Genomic DNA, 18,286 nt, shown 5'->3' with positions numbered 1-18,286 from the left:
TAATCTGTCAGTATGTCTGAAACTAAACTTTCGTTGTAGTTCTTTATCAATGTGTTTTTAAGCACAGCATTTCAGGTCATTGAACCATAGTGTTAATCTAAAATTAGTCTTAAATGCAAAAAAACCCATATTATGTTATGAAATTCACACTGTCAAGACAAATTGGCCAAAATATGTGCTGATAAAACCATCTGATTCATAAATCTCCAGATATAATGTTATAGTATGGATTATAGGGGTTGACCGATATGGTTTTTTTCAGGGCCAATACCAATTATTGGTAATCAAGAGACCGATTTGGAATTTGGAATTGATATACAGTTGCAGTGAAAATAAAAATATTTGTGTGAAAATTATTGAATAACACAAACTCCAACACAAAACTGAAATTCCTTTAAGCATATATTCAAATAAAAGAGAACTTTTCAACATGATCCTAAAACAAAAAGTGTAGCAGCAAAAAAAAAAAATCTCCATCAGTCATTGTCTGCATCAGTTAAGAGTCTCTGATTCGGGTCAAGAATGTCAGTTGACAAGTCATTACAATGCAGAGCACTGCAGGACCACCGGACAGGCTTTACAACCACATCTGGTCTTAAAATGACCAAACCATAAAACCAACTGTGATGGAAGTAGAGACTTGATGACAATGGAAGGAAGAGCAACACTGGAGCGCACCGGACAGTGTGAAGCAGGGCGACTCTTTTCTTTTGTCCGCTCTGATTCTCTCTGCTGCTCTGATAATCGGGCAGGCCAATAATAGGTCAATCCCTTGTGGATTATTCAGCAGAGGTGTTTTTTGATATTTATTGAACACTGTGTCCCCTCTTTTCTCAGACCAGGTGTTACATGTTTAAAATTCACACTGTCAAAGCAAATTGACCGTAACAATCGTTTTGGCTTGACAGTGAGAATTTGTAAATAAATGGACTGAGCTTATGTAGGACGTCTTGTTGTATCAACCACTCAAAGCACTTTACACTACAGGGCACATCAACACACGCACACACATTTATACAGTACACACACACACATTCACACCAGTGCTACATCAGAGGCAATTTGGGGTTCAGTATCTTTTCTAAGGATTCATTGGCACGCAGGCTGTAGGGGAAACAACTTTCAAATTCCTCCTTGAAAAAAAATTCTGGGTGGATGGGGGATCTCAGAGAATTCTCTCTATACAGTGGAGATGTAAATTTCCAAAGGGCTTAATCCCTTATTAACCAAAGTGGAGCCTGAGATTTTTGGGCCAGGGTCCCCTAGTTGGATTATCATGTTTTTTTACTCTGACTCTTTAGTGTATTGTGCACATTATACTATTTATGCACTATATTGATTTGAAACACTTATTTATAAAGTAGTTAAATATTAAACAGTTGCATTTAAAGAGAATGAACAATAAACATGGAGTTCTGGTAGATGCATCATTGTTCAATTTTATACATGATTTACATAAAATTGGTTATATGTCAAGTAACCATCTCAGTCATAGTTTTTATAATGTGTGAGAATTTGTACTGTACTTGCTAACATGTGACCTTTACTATTTGACTTTTGGAGGCGATCTAAGGCCTGACTCCTGCAGATCTGAGCCCCAACAGGACAGTGAAGCCTTCTCTTACATTAGCCCCCTCTCCAGTTCTGGTAGCCCTTCCACCCTCCAGCAACCCATCAGCACCAATAGCCCCTCCATCTCCATATCAATGGTACCTTGTTCAGATGACCAGAGACCAGACATATCAGCTGACGACATCTTCACCATGGAGACAAGCACCCCTTCAGCCATCCAAACCTCGAAGACACGCACCAGCAAGCCCTCTCACACACCACCACTACCATCCCGCAAACTACTGCATCTCCTCCCTAACATTGCACTGACGAGAAGCAAGAGTCATGAGTCACAGCTGGCTAACCGCATTGAGGAGCCTGCTACACAGAAGTGGGTTTTAAGATTAATACTATGGGCATGTCTCCATTACTGCAGTAGAACTTGGAATTTAAGTGCTCAAACTGTCTAATTGGCACACAAGATACCCTTTAATACAACATAAAAGGCAGTCTGCCAAGTAAAATGAGCACATTCATCCTCCATCATTCTTTATTTTAATTAATCTTATTTGCTTTTCCTGTAATCCCACCCTCAGGACAAACTGGTAAAACTGCACAAATTAAAAATATGCCATTATGTTGTTCTAATACAGCCACTAAAGTCAGACAGTGTTTGTAATTCAGCACTACTGAGTGGACTGCAGTATCTGTCAGTTTACAGTAGGTGTTAGTTGCTCTCTGTGTTTGCAGGGCATGTAAGAAGAACAAAGTGCTGGCTGCTATTCAGATCAACGGCTGTGGGAACAGTCCTGAGGACTCAGCATTGCGGTCACCACTGTTGTCTGCCCGAACACCTGGCCCTGTACCAGCCTCAGCCCCATACATGATGCCTGCTACCCCCACCCTGCTGGACAGTGAGTAACCATAAATATGCTGGACTGGAATTCTGCTCTCTTAGTTCTTCTATGATTCTGCTTCATTTTCCCATTGTGTCTAAATATTACATTTTTATGTTCTTCACAGATGTGACAATGCACAGAAGTTCCCCTCAGACAGTGAGAAGAGACATTGGCCTGGCTATAACACATAGGTCAGTTACCATCAACCCTATAGACCTCCTGCCCCATTTAGAATAAAAGACCATAAAAGGGAAAGTGACAGGTACTCTGTATTATGCTGTGGACACAGTGGTTAATGTGTCTCACTATATTTAGTGTGGGCTGTGTGTGAAAGGTTATGCTCGAAGTGATGTAGTTGTCTGTTATTTTATGATATTGAATTATTGGTCGAGAATTAACATAGCTTGTTAGAAATTGTGTGAAATTTTGTCAGAATTAGTTAGGGAAATAATTGTTATAATTTTGAATTATATAGTTATACTTGAAATTTATATTCAAAAGTTGTTTATCTGCCTTTCACCATTAATAAAATATATATGAATATATACACCAATATAAACTAGGAAATGCATTTCCTGAAGAAAATGCAGTGTGAATTCTGATAGCTGAATGGATTGCTGAAGCAATGCTGAAAAATGGCAGAAAAAAACAGCAAAGGCAGATACAAAACTTAGAAGCTGAAAGTTAAAAACAATAGCTGAAGCATAAAGCGAAAGGTGGAAGTTAAAATGTAAAACTAGGGAACTTTTGGTTCTGCCACTGAGGATGACAGCCGAATTCGTGAGCTCCCCAACAGTTTTGTGAAATAACCCCAAAAAATGTTTCTTTTGTAAATACCAGTGCACATTTTTCATTAATGATGGAGACAGGGGTTATAACTAGAAGTAGGATGACCATGAATGTGATTGAAATGAGCCCGAAGTGAGACATGGTAGCCAAAGCAGCTCCCTGGGAACATACTCGCATGACGAGGGTGCTACCCTGCAATGTATCCTCAATGAAATCCGGGAATTCTGAAAAGATAACAGAGCACAGCTATCAGACATCGAAAACAATAGACTGGACAAAGTAGAGGGGAGAATCGAGGAAACAGAGGCTGTACTCAAGGTAACATCAATATTGAATGAGGTGGCAAATGCAATGGCAAGCTAACCTAGAGGCCAGACTGACCAGGAGAGCCAAGCATGGAGAAAAAATTAAAGGATCTACAGAATACCCGAAGATAAAGAGATATGAATGGTTTATTAGACAACCTTCTGGAAAAGGCGCTCAACCTTCTTGAACGGGCACACCAAGCACTGGCATCGAAGCCCAACAGCACACAGGCAAGGCCCCAATCCATTATGGTCAAGTTCGGGGGCTACCAGGTGAAAGAGGAGAGGGTTATCCGGAGAGCATGACAGAAAAAAGTCGCCTGGCTTACAGTTGATTCATAAATGCAGATAAGCTTTGTTTGACTACTGAATGACATATCCTACTTTAGTTTTTTGTCCAGAGGGCTGCCATGGAAGTTTACATATTAGCACATAGGACTCCTACAGTTTTATTCCTAATCTAATTAAAGGAGTTGGGATGTGGCCACATGTTAGGGCCCCACCACTACTGCGATATGGGGCTTTGACTTTACAAGGTCCCCCAAGGCTCTTTTGAAACAAGCCTTACATCAGAAACAACTGTTCAATTCTGTATCCTTTTCTTGATATCTGTTTTATGTATGTTCCTTGGGAGAGATATTTTTAGTGCACACCTTTAATGTGACCAGAGGTAATGGGAGAGGTTTTATCTGGGGTAACGTGTTTAAGAAACTATGAACAAGCAGGCGCTCAAAATTATATCTTTTCATGTGAAGGGGATTTCAAATCAAGTCAAGAGAAGTCAGATACTGTCAGAACATGAAAAACTAAAGAGAATGGGGTTTTAGAATGGCTAAATCAACAGTTGTTTATTCTTTTCTGGGTTGTGTTAAACATCACAACCTCTAGCAGCCACTAGAGGGACCTTACAGTTTGTAATGGAAAAAACATTACTTTGATAATTCATTCAGTACGGTCACAGGGTCAAAATTATACACCAGCCAAAAAAGAGAATAGACAGTCGGATTTAAGTGGATTTACTCTCCCAGATCTCTGGCTTGCTTATATCTCAACTTTAATTCTCAGGCTAATTAATGTGCATCAAATGTTAGAAGATAGTGTCACTATGATGTAGAAATGTGTTTTCTTTCTTTCTCTATTCTTTGTAGGTTTTCAACAAAGTCTTGGCTCTCTCAGACATGCCAAGTGTGTCAAAAAAGCATGATGTTTGGTGTAAAGTGCAAGCACTGCAAGTAAGAGACTACAAACATGACTTCCCCCACTCTGTTTGATTATACTGCTTGTTAGGGTCTCATTAGTGTATGCCATATCGATCTGTTCACAGGTTTAAGTGCCACAACAAATGTACCAAAGATGCTCTCTCATGTCGGATATCATTTCTCACATGTAAGGAACATTCAACATAATTTTTTCATTCACTTTTTCTAGTGAAGTACTGTGTGGGTATGTAAGCTCATGGGTGCATCAAGAAAGTAGGTGATGTCTGTAGACTAGTTTTGATGATTTATGTGTGGTGCTCTCTTGCAAATATGACATCACTGTGGTAATAATAGTGAAAAGACATCTAGTTGTCTGGACAAAGTTTTGATAAAGATAAGATAAGATAAGATAGACTTTATTTGTCCCACTTGTGGGAAATTTACATGTTACAGCAGCAAGAGACAAGAGTGACAAAAATAGAAAAATAAAAAATAAAAATATAATATAAAAAAGGCACAGAGGAGTAAACAAATTGAAGTGCAGCAATCATCATTAAAAGTCTCTGTAATAAACAGAAATGTGCAGTTTGTAATATAGGAAAATGGTGATAATCCGTGAGTTAGATGAAAAAGTATGTGCAAATAAAGTGACCAGAAAGTTGAGTCCAGAGTGCAGGTTTATTGTTGGGTCAGACTGGTGTTGTACAGTCTGATGGCTGTTGGAATAAATTACCATCTCCCAATCATATTGATTTACAACAGTAAATTCCATTATATACATCACAGTGTTTCACATGGGTTTACAAGTAAGGTAGTACCACAGTGATGGTAGCTTGTTTAGTTCAGCCGTCAAACTGAATTAATCTATGGGAAACAGAATAAGTTTGGTTTCAGAATAGGGAGAAAGTTAAATAGACATTTTTTTAGTGCCATGTACAGTACCAGTCAAAGGTTTGACAGACCTTCCCACAGCTTTAGTGCACCTTGGCATTGATTCTACAAGTCTCTGAAACTCTACTGGAAGGAGGGAGCACCTCATTTGGTGTTTTGATGATGGTGGAGAGTGCTGTCCAACGTGTCAGTCCAAAATCTCCCATTTCAATTGGCTTGAGATCTGGTGCCTGTGAAGGCCATAGTATATGATTCACATAATTTGGGTATTGGGATATTGTCATCCTGTTTCTCTATTCATTTTTCAGGTTTTACTTTGTAATCTAACTCTGTAATATGTAAACTGTCGACTTCAAGTACAAAGTACATGTGGACACCTATCTACAGTTTTGAAGACAGATTTGAATAAAATGTGAACCCATTCTATATTGTTCAATGTGATGTAAAATTAGCCAATGTTTTAATCTAACTTGTAGTGCCAAGGATGCGCAGGGCAGAATCAGTGCCATCAGATATCAATAATCGGATTGATCACACAGCGACGATCCCATTGCAATATGGCACTTTACCAAAAGCAATAACCAAAAGGGTGAGTATAGGTTTCTTTAACTATAATTTGTTTAGAATTCTGTTCTGGTCTGCTGTAGCTGTTTTTATTCTCAAAGTAAAGTTTAGAAATGTAAAACAGAGTGAAGGTCACTCCACAGGAGATAAATGCTGTTCATGGAAAGTTCTTGCTATTATATTTATGTGCTTGTGTTAATAGGAGCCTTCCCCCAATTTAAACCAGCTGGATTCCAGCAGTAACCCATCATCAGCTACCTCCTCCACACCTTCCTCTCCGGCACATTTCCAGCAGAGTAACTCCCCATGTGTCAGCACCCCCCCTGCACCCAACTCTTCACCGCAAGGCTCCAGCGATAACCGCTTCTATTTCCCAGGTCAGCATCCTGTCAGTGGTATCACTCACATACACAGAAGCCTTGTGTCATGTAAACAGGGCTCTAACAACAGAAGGTTATAGAATATTTAGTCCACTCTCATTGATATAAATGTATTGGACATGTAGCACAAACTAACATGTAGAACATGTAGTAACATGTAGAAAATATTTATGTAACATTTTGAATGGTGAGAATTACTCATGTATTAGAGCAGTAATCTGAAGTTGTATTTTCCAACAGATCCTCCTGCTTCCACATACACTGTTGTTCAACATTCTAGCAGCCACTATGAGTCTGGGTAAGAGACAACAATGTTGATACAGAGACCCTTTGATGTTATACAGTAGAAGCTAGTATCATATTGGTTAATATTAGCTTATCACAGATATGTTTCATATATGTTGACTTATGAGTAATAAGAAATGTCAGTATAGAAATGTCAAAGACATGTTATAGGTCATTTATGTGTCTCCATTACATACTCTGTCCACCAGAGGGCTCATTGCATCTCTTAACACAACAACAACCTATCATTATGTTTACCGATGTTATGTGTTGATGTTAAAAAGCAAATATCAGTACCAGTTATAAAATGCACTTAAATTAGGGGTTCGTATACTTTTTACAGCCTAAACTGTGAATGTTTGAACAATGTTTTCAATATGGAGCAATACAGCAATTTATATATTAAAACAAACTGTGTTTCTTCATAATTGTAAACCAAACATTTAACCATTAAGACAAATTTGTAAATAAATGCAGATATTTACAAAGAGTCCAGGTACATTTTCTTGCCACAGCATATGTATTAGCCCAAAAATCCTGTATCAGAATATCAGTCAGGCTAGCATGTATTATACATCTTGTAGCTCAGGAATCCTAAATATAATGATTTTGTTGGCTGCTAATTCTTGTGGTCTTTCTTTCAGAGTCTCACAGGTGGCCATCACTGAGACACAGCCACCAGCCACAATACAAAGAGGGGTTAGTACTGACAGTCACCTTCCCTGTTAAATCACCAAAAAGTGAAAATTTGCTTGCTTTGTCACATAAATCTTTTTTGCCTATGTTATTTGTAGATATTGTGTGCTTATGTAGTTTACATCTCCTGCCAGTGTACTGTTGTGTGCATATTTCTTTTTTCTATCACTGACATACTTTGTAACGAGAGGAAATTGACTCTTAAGTGTTTGCTGATGATCTCTGAACAAAGATGGGTTACCAACTGGGAAATAGGGTGGCGCTATATATATATATATATATATATATATATATATATATATATATATATATATATATATATATATATATATATATAGCCTTTTGTTGTGCCTGATGAGCCCATGTTTACACACAGTTTCCACTACATTCCAGCTTCTTTATAAAGTGCTTTGAATTGAGTTTTACTAAAATTAATAATTAATTATTAATATAATTATCTCAGGAGGAGGAGGCAGAGGAACACTACCCAGCTGAGAATGAGGAAGCAGCTGAACAGTGCAGCAGTAAAAAGGGCTTCTCCACTGAAGAGTGTGATGAGGATGGGCTTGAGGACCTGCCTTCCTCCATATGTCGTCGTGGTGCTGTTGGCCGCTGGAGGGGCCACATCTCTCGTAAAGCCAGCCAGACCAGCGTCTACCTACAGGAGTGGGACATCCCGTATGAGCAGCTGCAGCTGGGAGAGCTTATTGGCATGGTGAAGATGGAGATATACTATAGACATGTAAAATCTTGCCATAAAAACATAATATATCAATATTTGCTGTCCAACACAGCTGACATATTTGACATGTCCAGGGTCGGTGGGGGAAGGTGCATAAGGGTCGCTGGCATGGTGAGGTGGCAATTCGCCTACTGGAGATTGATGGTAACAACCAGGATCACCTGAAGCTCTTCAAGAAGGAGGTGATGAACTACAGGCAGACAAGGCATGAGAATGTTGTCCTGTTCATGGGCGCCTGCATGGCTCCACCCCACCTTGCCATTATCACAAGGTATGGCTGTAGATAAAAACATAAATCTCAATTCTGCTGTTTTTGTGTTTTTGTTTATGTGTATTCTTTGGGATTATTTCATATATTATTACATGTGATATGTTGTTTTGGTAAATATTTATGGTCTGATGTTGATTTGTGAACTCAGTTTTATGTGTTTTCTTTGCAGTTTCTGCAAAGGATTGACTCTATACTCTGTTGTAAGAGAAAGAGGTCACATGCTAGACATCAATAAAACCAGACAGATTGCACAGGAGATTGTAAAGGTAAGCAACCCTCAAGCTCCTGCCAAGCTGTGTGAGATGGATAGAACCAACAAAATCAACTGTAAACAATAATCAGTATATGATAATATCAATGGAAAGAAGTAAGGAGAATTTAGTATGTTTAATGTGAGCAAGAGCACCAAGCCTGAAACACATTGCACCCAGAATAGTGGCAATTCAAGCCTTGTGTTTTTTTGTGCTATTAAGTGCTTGCATTTGTGCATATTTAAGCATAATAATGTTCTCCCACTTTCATCACAAAGTATCCTTAACATCATGTTTGTGTATGTTAATTCTTGTCATTAAAAAACACATATTGGAGAATATCCTTATCAGATTTTTTTCTCTTTTTATTTATACAGCAGATAACTAACAGTATACAGTAAAAACTTCTTGCCATTTAGACAAGAAAAAAAAGTACAGTAACCTGTCAAGTCATCCCCCTTTCCTCCTTTTCAGCTACATCATCCACTCTAGATTTTTAAAAATGTGTTGTGTTCAGTAAATCGGTCTCTTTTACAGGGAATGGGTTATCTTCATGCCAAAGGCATCATTCACAAGGATCTGAAGTCTAAGAATGTGTTCTATGACACAAACAAAGTAGTCATTACAGACTTTGGCCTGTTTGGGATGTCTGGAGTAGTACAAGAAGGCAGGTAGGTGTGAAAAAATGAATATTTAAAATTTTTAAGATTCTGCATCTCTGGTAAGCCACAGTTCTTCATTAGTTCTGTGTGTGTGTGTGTGTGTGTGTGTGTGTGTTAGTGAGGTTAGAAGAAAGAATGTGTTGCGGATACCCCAGGGTTGGATCTACTACCTGGCTCCAGAGATTGTTCGAAAGATGAGCCCAGAGGTTGATGAGGACCAGCTGCCGTTCTCCAAAGCTGCTGATGTTTATGCATTTGGGTACTGATTGGCGTCACTGGTCATTTTTGTGTAACCTTACCAGTCTCACAAATGCAGCAAGACATGTTCTACAATTTTTGAGCTTATAAGCACATTTTTGAAAGCTGTATTTGCGTATGCTTCATACACCATTTGGCATATTTGCTTAAACTCACTGTACGTAGACAGAGATGGAGTGTAGAGGTATCTAGCATATGAGGTGGTTTTGCACAAGTTTTGCTTATCAGATTTTTGTGTTGTGTAATTTTTAGCACAATCTGGTATGAACTGCATGTCGGAGACTGGCCAATCACCAACCAACCTGTGGAAGCTAAAATCTGGCTGGTGGGCAGCAGTGAGGGCACTAAGCAGGTGTTAGCAGAAGCCAACCTAGGCAAGGAGGTCACGGTAAGTCTGATATATAGGTCATAGAAGAACATGGCTGTGGCAACACTTGTAGAGACTAAAGGACAGGAGGGATTAAATCTAGATATGTGTTTACCATCATTACCAGAAAATCTTAACTCAGTCAACATGAAGAGGGTCTGGGTGGAGCTGAGGTGGTACCAGCCAAGAGACAACCGCAACACTGTAAAACACACTTGTCTGTTAGCCTTCATGTCTGCTCAATAAAACACAGATTTTCAAAATCACAACAGCACACATTAGTCGTTGCTAGTCACTCTAAAGCGATGAAAGTGATCAAGTTTCACATTTGTCAAGGGAAATGTGCATGTTTTTTCAACATTGGATTCAGTAAAATGACACTTCAGCAACAGCACATATACTGATCTCTCTGGTACACAAACTTCAGACTTAGGCTTTCTACTGTGATTGTAGTAATTTCTGTTAGAACTTGAGTAGCTGAGCATGAGAATGTGCAGCATGTGTCCACTCTCCAAACACAATGGGAGATTATGCAAGTTAAATAATTGGGAAGCTGAAAAGACAGTCAGCCTGCAATTTGTATGGCAGTGAATGAGAGCCTGACTGTGACTTTACACCGCAAATACAAAACGTCAGTGGACTTAAATGTTCACACGATGAGAGGCAGGAGGCTTGTAGCTACATTTTGATTCCTATTATGCATATTGAGTTAAATCTGTGCTACTAGGAGCAGTGTTAATATTTTTTCTGCTCTGAAAAATTGGCAGGTTCTCACTCTAGCTGGTAAAACCTCCAACCCTCTTCATGAGAAAGGCACAAATCTCCCTAAACATTTTTAGCAGATGAAAAGGTACAACATGAAAGTCAAAGTCTCTTTTTCTGCATGGGAGCTGCGAGTGCCTCGCACACACAAATTTGTCATCAACCACAGTTTATTTATCATTATCGCAGGATGACTAATTCTTATGATGTTCACAGTCTCAGCAGTGAGCACACACAGCTACATTAAGTCCAGAGGAGAAAACATGTCAGTTACCTCCATACTGCTTAAGTAACCTAAACTTCAGTCACTCATTCAGTACCCAGTTTTGTAACAGTATTTAAGGTTGTATATGCTTTGAATTAAACTGAGGCGTAACAAATGAGGTTATCATTTAATTTCAGAAACTGGCCATCATAAAGGCACATCCCTGGGCAGGATAAGGCAAGGGCTTTAGTCTTAAACTTGATTTGTATTGAATTTGCAAAACTATCAGTAGAAATGATTAGTTTATTCATTTTTGGTCAGCACTAGCACCAGCCCCAATAAACTGTTTGTGTGTAGTACATGTTTGATTTTGATTCTGGCCTGAGAAATGTAGATATGCACTCCTTCAGGTTTTGCCTGTTAAAAACTGTGTAGAATAGAATAGAATTATTTATTATCATTGTTTGTAAAACAACAAAAAGACAATTTAGCAGCAGAGTTTGCTCTTAGTTTGCTCTGCTTAGCTTTAGACTTTAGACATCATGCAATTTAAATTGTGTTAGATCTATGCTTGAACTAGCTTGTGTAACGCGCTTTTCAAGGATGCTTTAGAGATTGAGGTGTTAATGCTGTCCTCAACATGGAGCAGAAACCCTGCTGTTGGAAATGGATGACACTATAATCTTTCAAAAGGGTATTTGTAGTGTTACAACTGGTTATACACAAAAATGTTGACAGAGCACAGCAAAGAGAGCACAAAATTTACATAGAAAGTTAAATACTGCCTACTTTCTTACCTTCACACATCTGGCCAAACACTGAATTGAGCATTATTACTGGATTGTTACCAAAAGCAAAAAGCAAAAAAAAAAAAAAAGATCACAGCCCCTTAGTTCCAATCCTGAAAAGGTGGTGGAGATGTTTTTACCAATTTGACCTACTGCTATGCAGGGGAAGGTCCTCCATTGGTTTACTTATAACTCCAAGGCAGAACAGCTTGTTTCCTCACGTACCACAAGCTCCCATTTTAGGTCTTATTTTATTCTCATCATATATGCTTCCTAATGAGAATAACACTGAGGTCCTGCACATTTTCCCAACACCCTAATTAAGAGTCTTAGCTTTGGTATCATCTTTGATTCTGGTTTAAAATTTTATAACCAACCAATCAACTCTTTGTTTAGCACTAGCTTTTTCAACTTCAGTTCAGCTTTTTATTGTTAGCTCTAGCTTGATCAATCTTTCATTAGTAATGAGGACTTCAGTGCATTCTCAGGTGTTTTGCAGTATCATTAGAGAAACTAGAACTTTATCATTTACATCAAAGTTACAATGAATGCTTATTGGTGATGTAGCCATGGCTGAGTTGTAACCTAGTAAATGGGCAACATATTGATTAGTGGAAACCCTAGTATGAATATCCTGTGTTATGTATTAATCTTCTTCCTTCCATCTCAACAGGAGATCCTATCTGCCTGCTGGTCTTTCGAGGCAGATGACAGGCCAACTTTTACCCAGCTAGCAGGCATGCTGGAGAGACTTCCCAAACTAAACCGCAGGCTGTCTCATCCTGGACACTTCTGGAAGACAACTGAGTACGTGTCATAGAATGAATGTATATTAATGATCCAGGATGAACCAGCATACACCACCATTCACAACAACATTAAAAAAAGAGAGTCTATATAATTTTATTTAGTCGATAAATACAGTGTCACAATCTGAAAACATAAAGCTGAAAGCATGAAGGCAGAATTGAGTTTGAGCTAAAAGGAACCAACATAGAGTCAATCAAACAGAAATGTAAATAGGATTTTATAAAGAAATGTGAATATTATGAAGCTGTCCTGCTGAGTGTTGACTAATGTAAAAGATCTTCTCTAATGTGACTGCTATTTTGTATTGTGAGGAAAAACCTAGTAAGAAAGTCTGTTATACCTTAGATGGCATTTTAGTTGCTACTCTATCTACACTTCCTTTATCTTTTTTCCAGACACTTAAATAGTGTTTCGTGTGGTCTGAACATTCTCTCTTGGACATTCTCTCATGTGTTTCCAAGACTCACTTCTTTCTCCTCTCTGTCATTTCCTCTCTTCTGGATGCTGACTGATCCACCCCTGCCTGTTCCTGTTGTGCCTGATTTCCACTGTCTCACTTGGATCCTACATTTTCTCCTTTGTCTGTGCCTCTGTCTATGTACTCACTTGTTTTCCAACACTCCTGATTACTGTCTCTTCACTCCATACTTCTCCTGGTGAAGGTCATGGGATCATCATCACTGTCTGAGAGATCACTGCCATCAGGGGCTGCATGCACACTGTCCATACATGTACAAATACAGCAGCTGAGAGGCAAACATACTCTTTAAAACCAAAACTTAATTTTGCCTCTACTTATTTTTCATTTACAGGAAAAAGTTTCATTTGTAGCTTTTTGACAAACCAGACCCTAACCCTTGACAGATGTGTCCTGGGTGCATTAATGTGAGTTTCTCCTTCTCCACATAAGGTATCCACATACAGACATGTTAGTACAAGGTGTAAATTTTGCTGGTACTCTTAGCAACAGACAGCCTCTCACTATTGACTTTCACTTCACTGTAATAATAAATGCTAAATTCATATGTACTTTATGGGCGTGACTGTAATTATATACAGTATAGGTGGTAAAAGATATTTGTTAAAGATGGTAAGCACAATAATTCCAAGTCTAAGGGAAAAAAGACAAGGAGTCTGCACACACATAGTTTTAATATACACAAATTAATCAATGTCACATACTTTACAATAATCAGCCATTCATCTAACAGCCAATTCAGATAGTATCTACTCAGTTTCCTCTGATCACCTATATTCACACCTATATTTTTCTGTTTCTGTTGTCAGACAAGTGAACAAATATGAAATCTGAATGTGGTCCATAAAAACTGTGTTTAACCGCAGTCATTACTAAGCTACTGGACTACATCATTATTTTTCGTCATTATCGTCAGGCAGAATTCCCAAAGATGCAAGTTAATGACAGGAGCTGTACTGATATTTAAAATAAGTGATGACAGAGAACATTTCTGTAGAAGCAACAGAAGGTTCTAATGTACCATATAGCATCAGTTACTGCATCAAAATGAGATGCTCTAAAACATGAAAAATCTTGGCAAAACTTAACTATATTATTAATGTGGCTGATGAGGAACTATGACAGCGTATTGCTGCCACCATGACAAAAAATATTTGCTCAGTTTCTTGCTTTAATACAAAAAGCTTTTTTGACAAGATTCTTTTTACATTATTTTTACATTATTATTATTATTATTATGTTGTTAGAACATATTTTCTTATTATTAAATATGAAATTCTTCAATTTCTACAAGAATCTTTTGTCATGATAACAATATAGCACTTATCATGCTATGTCACACCACTTTCTCATTATTTAAAACAAGACAGAGTAATATGTTGTTATAAGAAAACGTCCTTGTAAAAACAAAAAAAAATTATATCAAATCATAATGTGAAAATATGTCATAGTAACATAAAAATATAATGTAAATAATACAAAAAAGGTTTAGTAAAAACAGGAACATTTTCTAATTCTAAAAACAATCTTGTCATGCCATGAAGAATATGCTGCTGTAAAAAACCTTGAAACTGTGGCTGAGCTGTGACTGAGCTGGAGCACAGCTGGACGTTGAGTATACTCTGTTAGTAAGCCATGGGCATTCTAAAAATGGACTATAATTCTTCTGAAAATAAATGATAATAATAATACCAGACATCCAGGTCAGATATCAGTCAAAGTGCAGTCATCAGATGAGACAATATCTGCCAATGAAACAAGATCTTTTAATCATTGTTTCCATTCTCAGTTGCTACATTTCAAGACTCATGTTAACAAGTCTGCCAACTGGTTCTTACTTTCTAACCACTAACTGCTGAGCTTATCTTTGAATATTTATATCTCCTTATATCTGTCTGTATTTCCATGGACAGAGTGCCATACCCTTGTTTGAGCCATCCTCAAATTCACTTTCTCTAATACTTTGATTTATGTCCAAATACCAAATCAGCAAATGTTAGTATGCAAACATACTTAATGCTAAAATCACAAACCTACTTGCCCAGAACACAGTGAGCATGTTATGCTGATGTTAGCAGTTAGTGTAAGCACCTGCCAGCATGTTGGAAATGGTAATGTTCAGTGTGGTGAGCACCACAAAAGAACATGCCATTCACATCCACTATATTAGCACATCTCAGAGACAGATAATTCCAAACTTGGACAAATATATACCGAAAAAGTAATGAGAAACTGTGTATTACTGTAATTCAAGCAAAATGACTTTCTAGAAGTGTACTCACCAAAAATATGAAAAAACAATACTTAACTGTATTTTGATTGCCATGGTTTAAGTAAGATAATCCACATCAACCCCTGCAGTTATGACAATTAGTTTACATATTACAAGACCTCTTGTGGGCTTCTTCCCAGAATGGTGAGACACTGCCTTGTGCTGAACTGCAATAATACTTGACATGATACAGCATGAAACAGCCCCTCAAATTCAGGCATTTATTAAAAGCTGCTCCAAAATTTTTGTATCTTGGGGCAGGTTTGGCCTTGTGTTGCTGTAGCAAATAGAATGCAACTGTCATGGCATTCTGTTTCAATAATTCAGACATCATAAATGCATCGAATGAAGAACCACTGAGTTATGCGTCCTACACTGAGATTTAATGAAAGCTACGTGTAAACTGTCAATTTGTTCAGTCTTAAAATGACTCCCAGCAGGAGAACAGTGAACTGGAGGATAGAACTGAAAATAACGGTTTCATTAAAGTAGAAAGATGCAGGTGTGTGTCTTTCCTGTGTGAACTGCCAAACAATAATTTTAGGGAACAGAATGTGGCTACTGTTTGTGTAGAGTACAATATATAGTCACTGAATATATCTGAATGTTATAGGCCTGGCAAGTACAATGGAACCCAATTAAACATGATCAAACAATGATCTAATGCATATACAGCATGTATATAAAGTGCTGAAGGTTGTATTTAATATACAGTGCTCATGTTTTCATTTCACTTGGTACTATTTATGTTGTCAGTTGATTGGTGTGTTTTTTTATTTTGTTTTTTGAGGGTGGGTTGGGTTAATCTGTAGAGTATTTTTGTACAGGATTTGTTGATACTTTGGAATTTTCTGGCCTAAACAACTGTAGAAATTAAAGCTGATCTCAAAAGACTCAGTGTGCTGGTTTTTGTAATGGAATCTGAAATAATGCAACTCATCATAACACAACCAAGGGTTAGGGTTAGGGTTAGTGGGCACACACACATACACAATATAGAGTGACAATAAATTAAAGGAAAATCCTGAAGAAATGAGCAGAGAAACATAATAAATGCATACAGTTCCAATAAGCAATAAACATCCAATTATGCTCTGTGGCATGTATAAAAATGGTAGGAGGTAGTTAATTATTATTATTATGGAAAAGCGTGAGTGTTTAATGTTGGGCCACTGATGGCAGCGGCTTCAGTTGCAAAGTGTTTGAATAGGAACAGTGACTAAAGTGACATCTGCATCCATGGGAAAGACATTAGTAGAGTCAGAAGTAGGTCAGAAATCATGGTTGACAGTCTACATTTAATGACTGTGATAACTGCGCATAGTGTGATATACAAGGAAAAACAGAAGTGTAACTCTTCCTCAGGTGACTGGCAATGTCAACACAGGACATGATCAGACTGCAAGTACAGTCTGTCGATAGTTACACAGAGAGGGATATTACAGTAGGGTTGCAGTGCAGAAGCCCCTTACTACAAGGGTATATGCACATTTGAGGTTCTGTGGTGCAAAAACTATTGACATCTCTGCTGACCAGCGGTCAGATGAGTCGTTCTTCTTTCTCGACAAGTAGGTGAGTGAATGTGTGGCGTACATCAAGAGAATGGTACAGGCTTGAATCCTTGGCCCCTACAATGAGGGGGTCTGGTGGCACTTATGCTGTGGGGGCATTTTGCTGGCATGGTTTGAGTCGACCTTTATTCTATGATGAAACATTTCTATCCTTTCTTCCAGGATGACTCCCATTCATAGGGCACAAACAGTTTGATGAGTATAAAAATTCTGTGAATCATATGCTATCACCTTTGCAGGCAGCAGATCTCAACCCAACTGATGACCTATGGGAGATTTTGGGCCAACATGTTACACAGCATTTTCCTCCACCAACATCAACACCAAATAATGGAATATCTTTTGGAACAATGGTGTTTCATCCCTCCAGCAGACCTCCAGAGACTTGTAGAATCAATGCTAAGGTGCATTGAAGCTGTTCTGGTAGCACATGGTGGCACAACACCTTCTAAAGACACTTTATGTTGCTTTTTTCTGTAATTTGTCACTTGCTCATATACAACCAAGTTCTCTAGCTGATGAACACAGTGGAACATTTAGCAGCTAAACAGTCAGATATTTTTCTCAGATCTTTGTGGAGACCAAACAACAGAGCCATAGGAGTGAATACTGGACTTGCATTCAGCAGTTAAAATGTGCTGTGGAGGTCTGCCACCAATTGGCAAAAACAATGACAACAACAAAAAACATGATACACACAGAGCATACTACTTCTAGTTTAGCATCTCTCCCCTAAAATTCAGAGTTGATTTAAAGATTACATTAATACCACTCTAAACTGTGAGGTTGTATCGTATTGCTGAGCTTTTAGCTCATATAACCCCACATTCTCATATCCACAAAAACAGCCTCATTGTCCATCCCCTAAACTAGTCTTAAGACCAAACATGCCCAGTCTTTGCAGTCAAGGCCCCTAAAATTACAGCAATTACATCTTAAAAACTTGTGTCCTGGGCTTGTATAAGATATACAGTATATCACACTGTTGTCCAGTGAGGAACAGCTGAAGCAAAGACTGTATGTGATATATATACAGTCTATGAGCTGAAGGGGAAATGTAAAAGGAACAGAAAGGTTCCAAAAGGGCTGTTTGAATAGTGCAAGTATTTAAAACAGAAATAAATTATGCTGCCATGATAAGGTTTGCTGTGTCCTAGCCTTGATTATTGCTTAGCCCTTCTCACTTTGTCAGGACACTTATAGTTTCCTTACAAACAACAGTCTTACAAACTTCAGAAAGCACAGCTGCACTTTGAGAATATCTGGAATGTAGAGTTTAACAGGGTATTG

General features: G+C 38.1%; 1 protein-coding gene across 4 annotated transcripts in view; it reads left to right on the top strand.

Moving 5' to 3' along the window:
- LOC108899869 (kinase suppressor of Ras 1) overlaps nucleotides 1-17,491 on the top strand; it is a 57,294-nt gene extending 39,803 nt beyond the window's left edge. For 2 of the 4 annotated variants that reach the window (XM_018700565.2, XM_051065731.1), the window contains 17 exons: nucleotides 1,564-1,942; nucleotides 2,302-2,465; nucleotides 2,575-2,641; nucleotides 4,693-4,776; nucleotides 4,869-4,930; nucleotides 6,111-6,223; nucleotides 6,401-6,575; nucleotides 6,819-6,876; nucleotides 7,508-7,562; nucleotides 8,023-8,274; nucleotides 8,376-8,572; nucleotides 8,742-8,838; nucleotides 9,361-9,494; nucleotides 9,604-9,744; nucleotides 9,996-10,131; nucleotides 12,539-12,672; nucleotides 17,236-17,491. In XM_018700565.2, coding sequence (XP_018556081.1) covers nucleotides 1,564-1,942; nucleotides 2,302-2,465; nucleotides 2,575-2,641; nucleotides 4,693-4,776; nucleotides 4,869-4,930; nucleotides 6,111-6,223; nucleotides 6,401-6,575; nucleotides 6,819-6,876; nucleotides 7,508-7,562; nucleotides 8,023-8,274; nucleotides 8,376-8,572; nucleotides 8,742-8,838; nucleotides 9,361-9,494; nucleotides 9,604-9,744; nucleotides 9,996-10,131; nucleotides 12,539-12,672; nucleotides 17,236-17,476 — 2,489 coding nt within the window. In that variant the 3' untranslated portion in view covers nucleotides 17,477-17,491. Of the gene's footprint in view, nucleotides 1-1,563; nucleotides 1,943-2,301; nucleotides 2,466-2,574; nucleotides 2,642-4,692; nucleotides 4,777-4,868; nucleotides 4,931-6,110; nucleotides 6,224-6,400; nucleotides 6,576-6,818; nucleotides 6,877-7,507; nucleotides 7,563-8,022; nucleotides 8,275-8,375; nucleotides 8,573-8,741; nucleotides 8,839-9,360; nucleotides 9,495-9,603; nucleotides 9,745-9,995; nucleotides 10,132-12,538; nucleotides 12,673-13,337; nucleotides 16,319-17,235 lie in introns of those variants that run through there. The other 2 variants (XM_018700573.2, XM_018700581.2) reach the window with 2 other exon arrangements.
- The last annotated feature ends 795 nt before the right edge of the window (nucleotides 17,492-18,286 follow it).

The sequence above is a fragment of the Lates calcarifer genome, linkage group LG21, assembly GCF_001640805.2.
Source record: "Lates calcarifer isolate ASB-BC8 linkage group LG21, TLL_Latcal_v3, whole genome shotgun sequence".
Lineage (NCBI taxonomy): Eukaryota > Metazoa > Chordata > Actinopteri > Centropomidae > Lates > Lates calcarifer.
The sequence above is the reverse complement of the archived record's forward strand: the minus strand, read 5'-3'. Positions and strand labels throughout refer to the sequence as shown.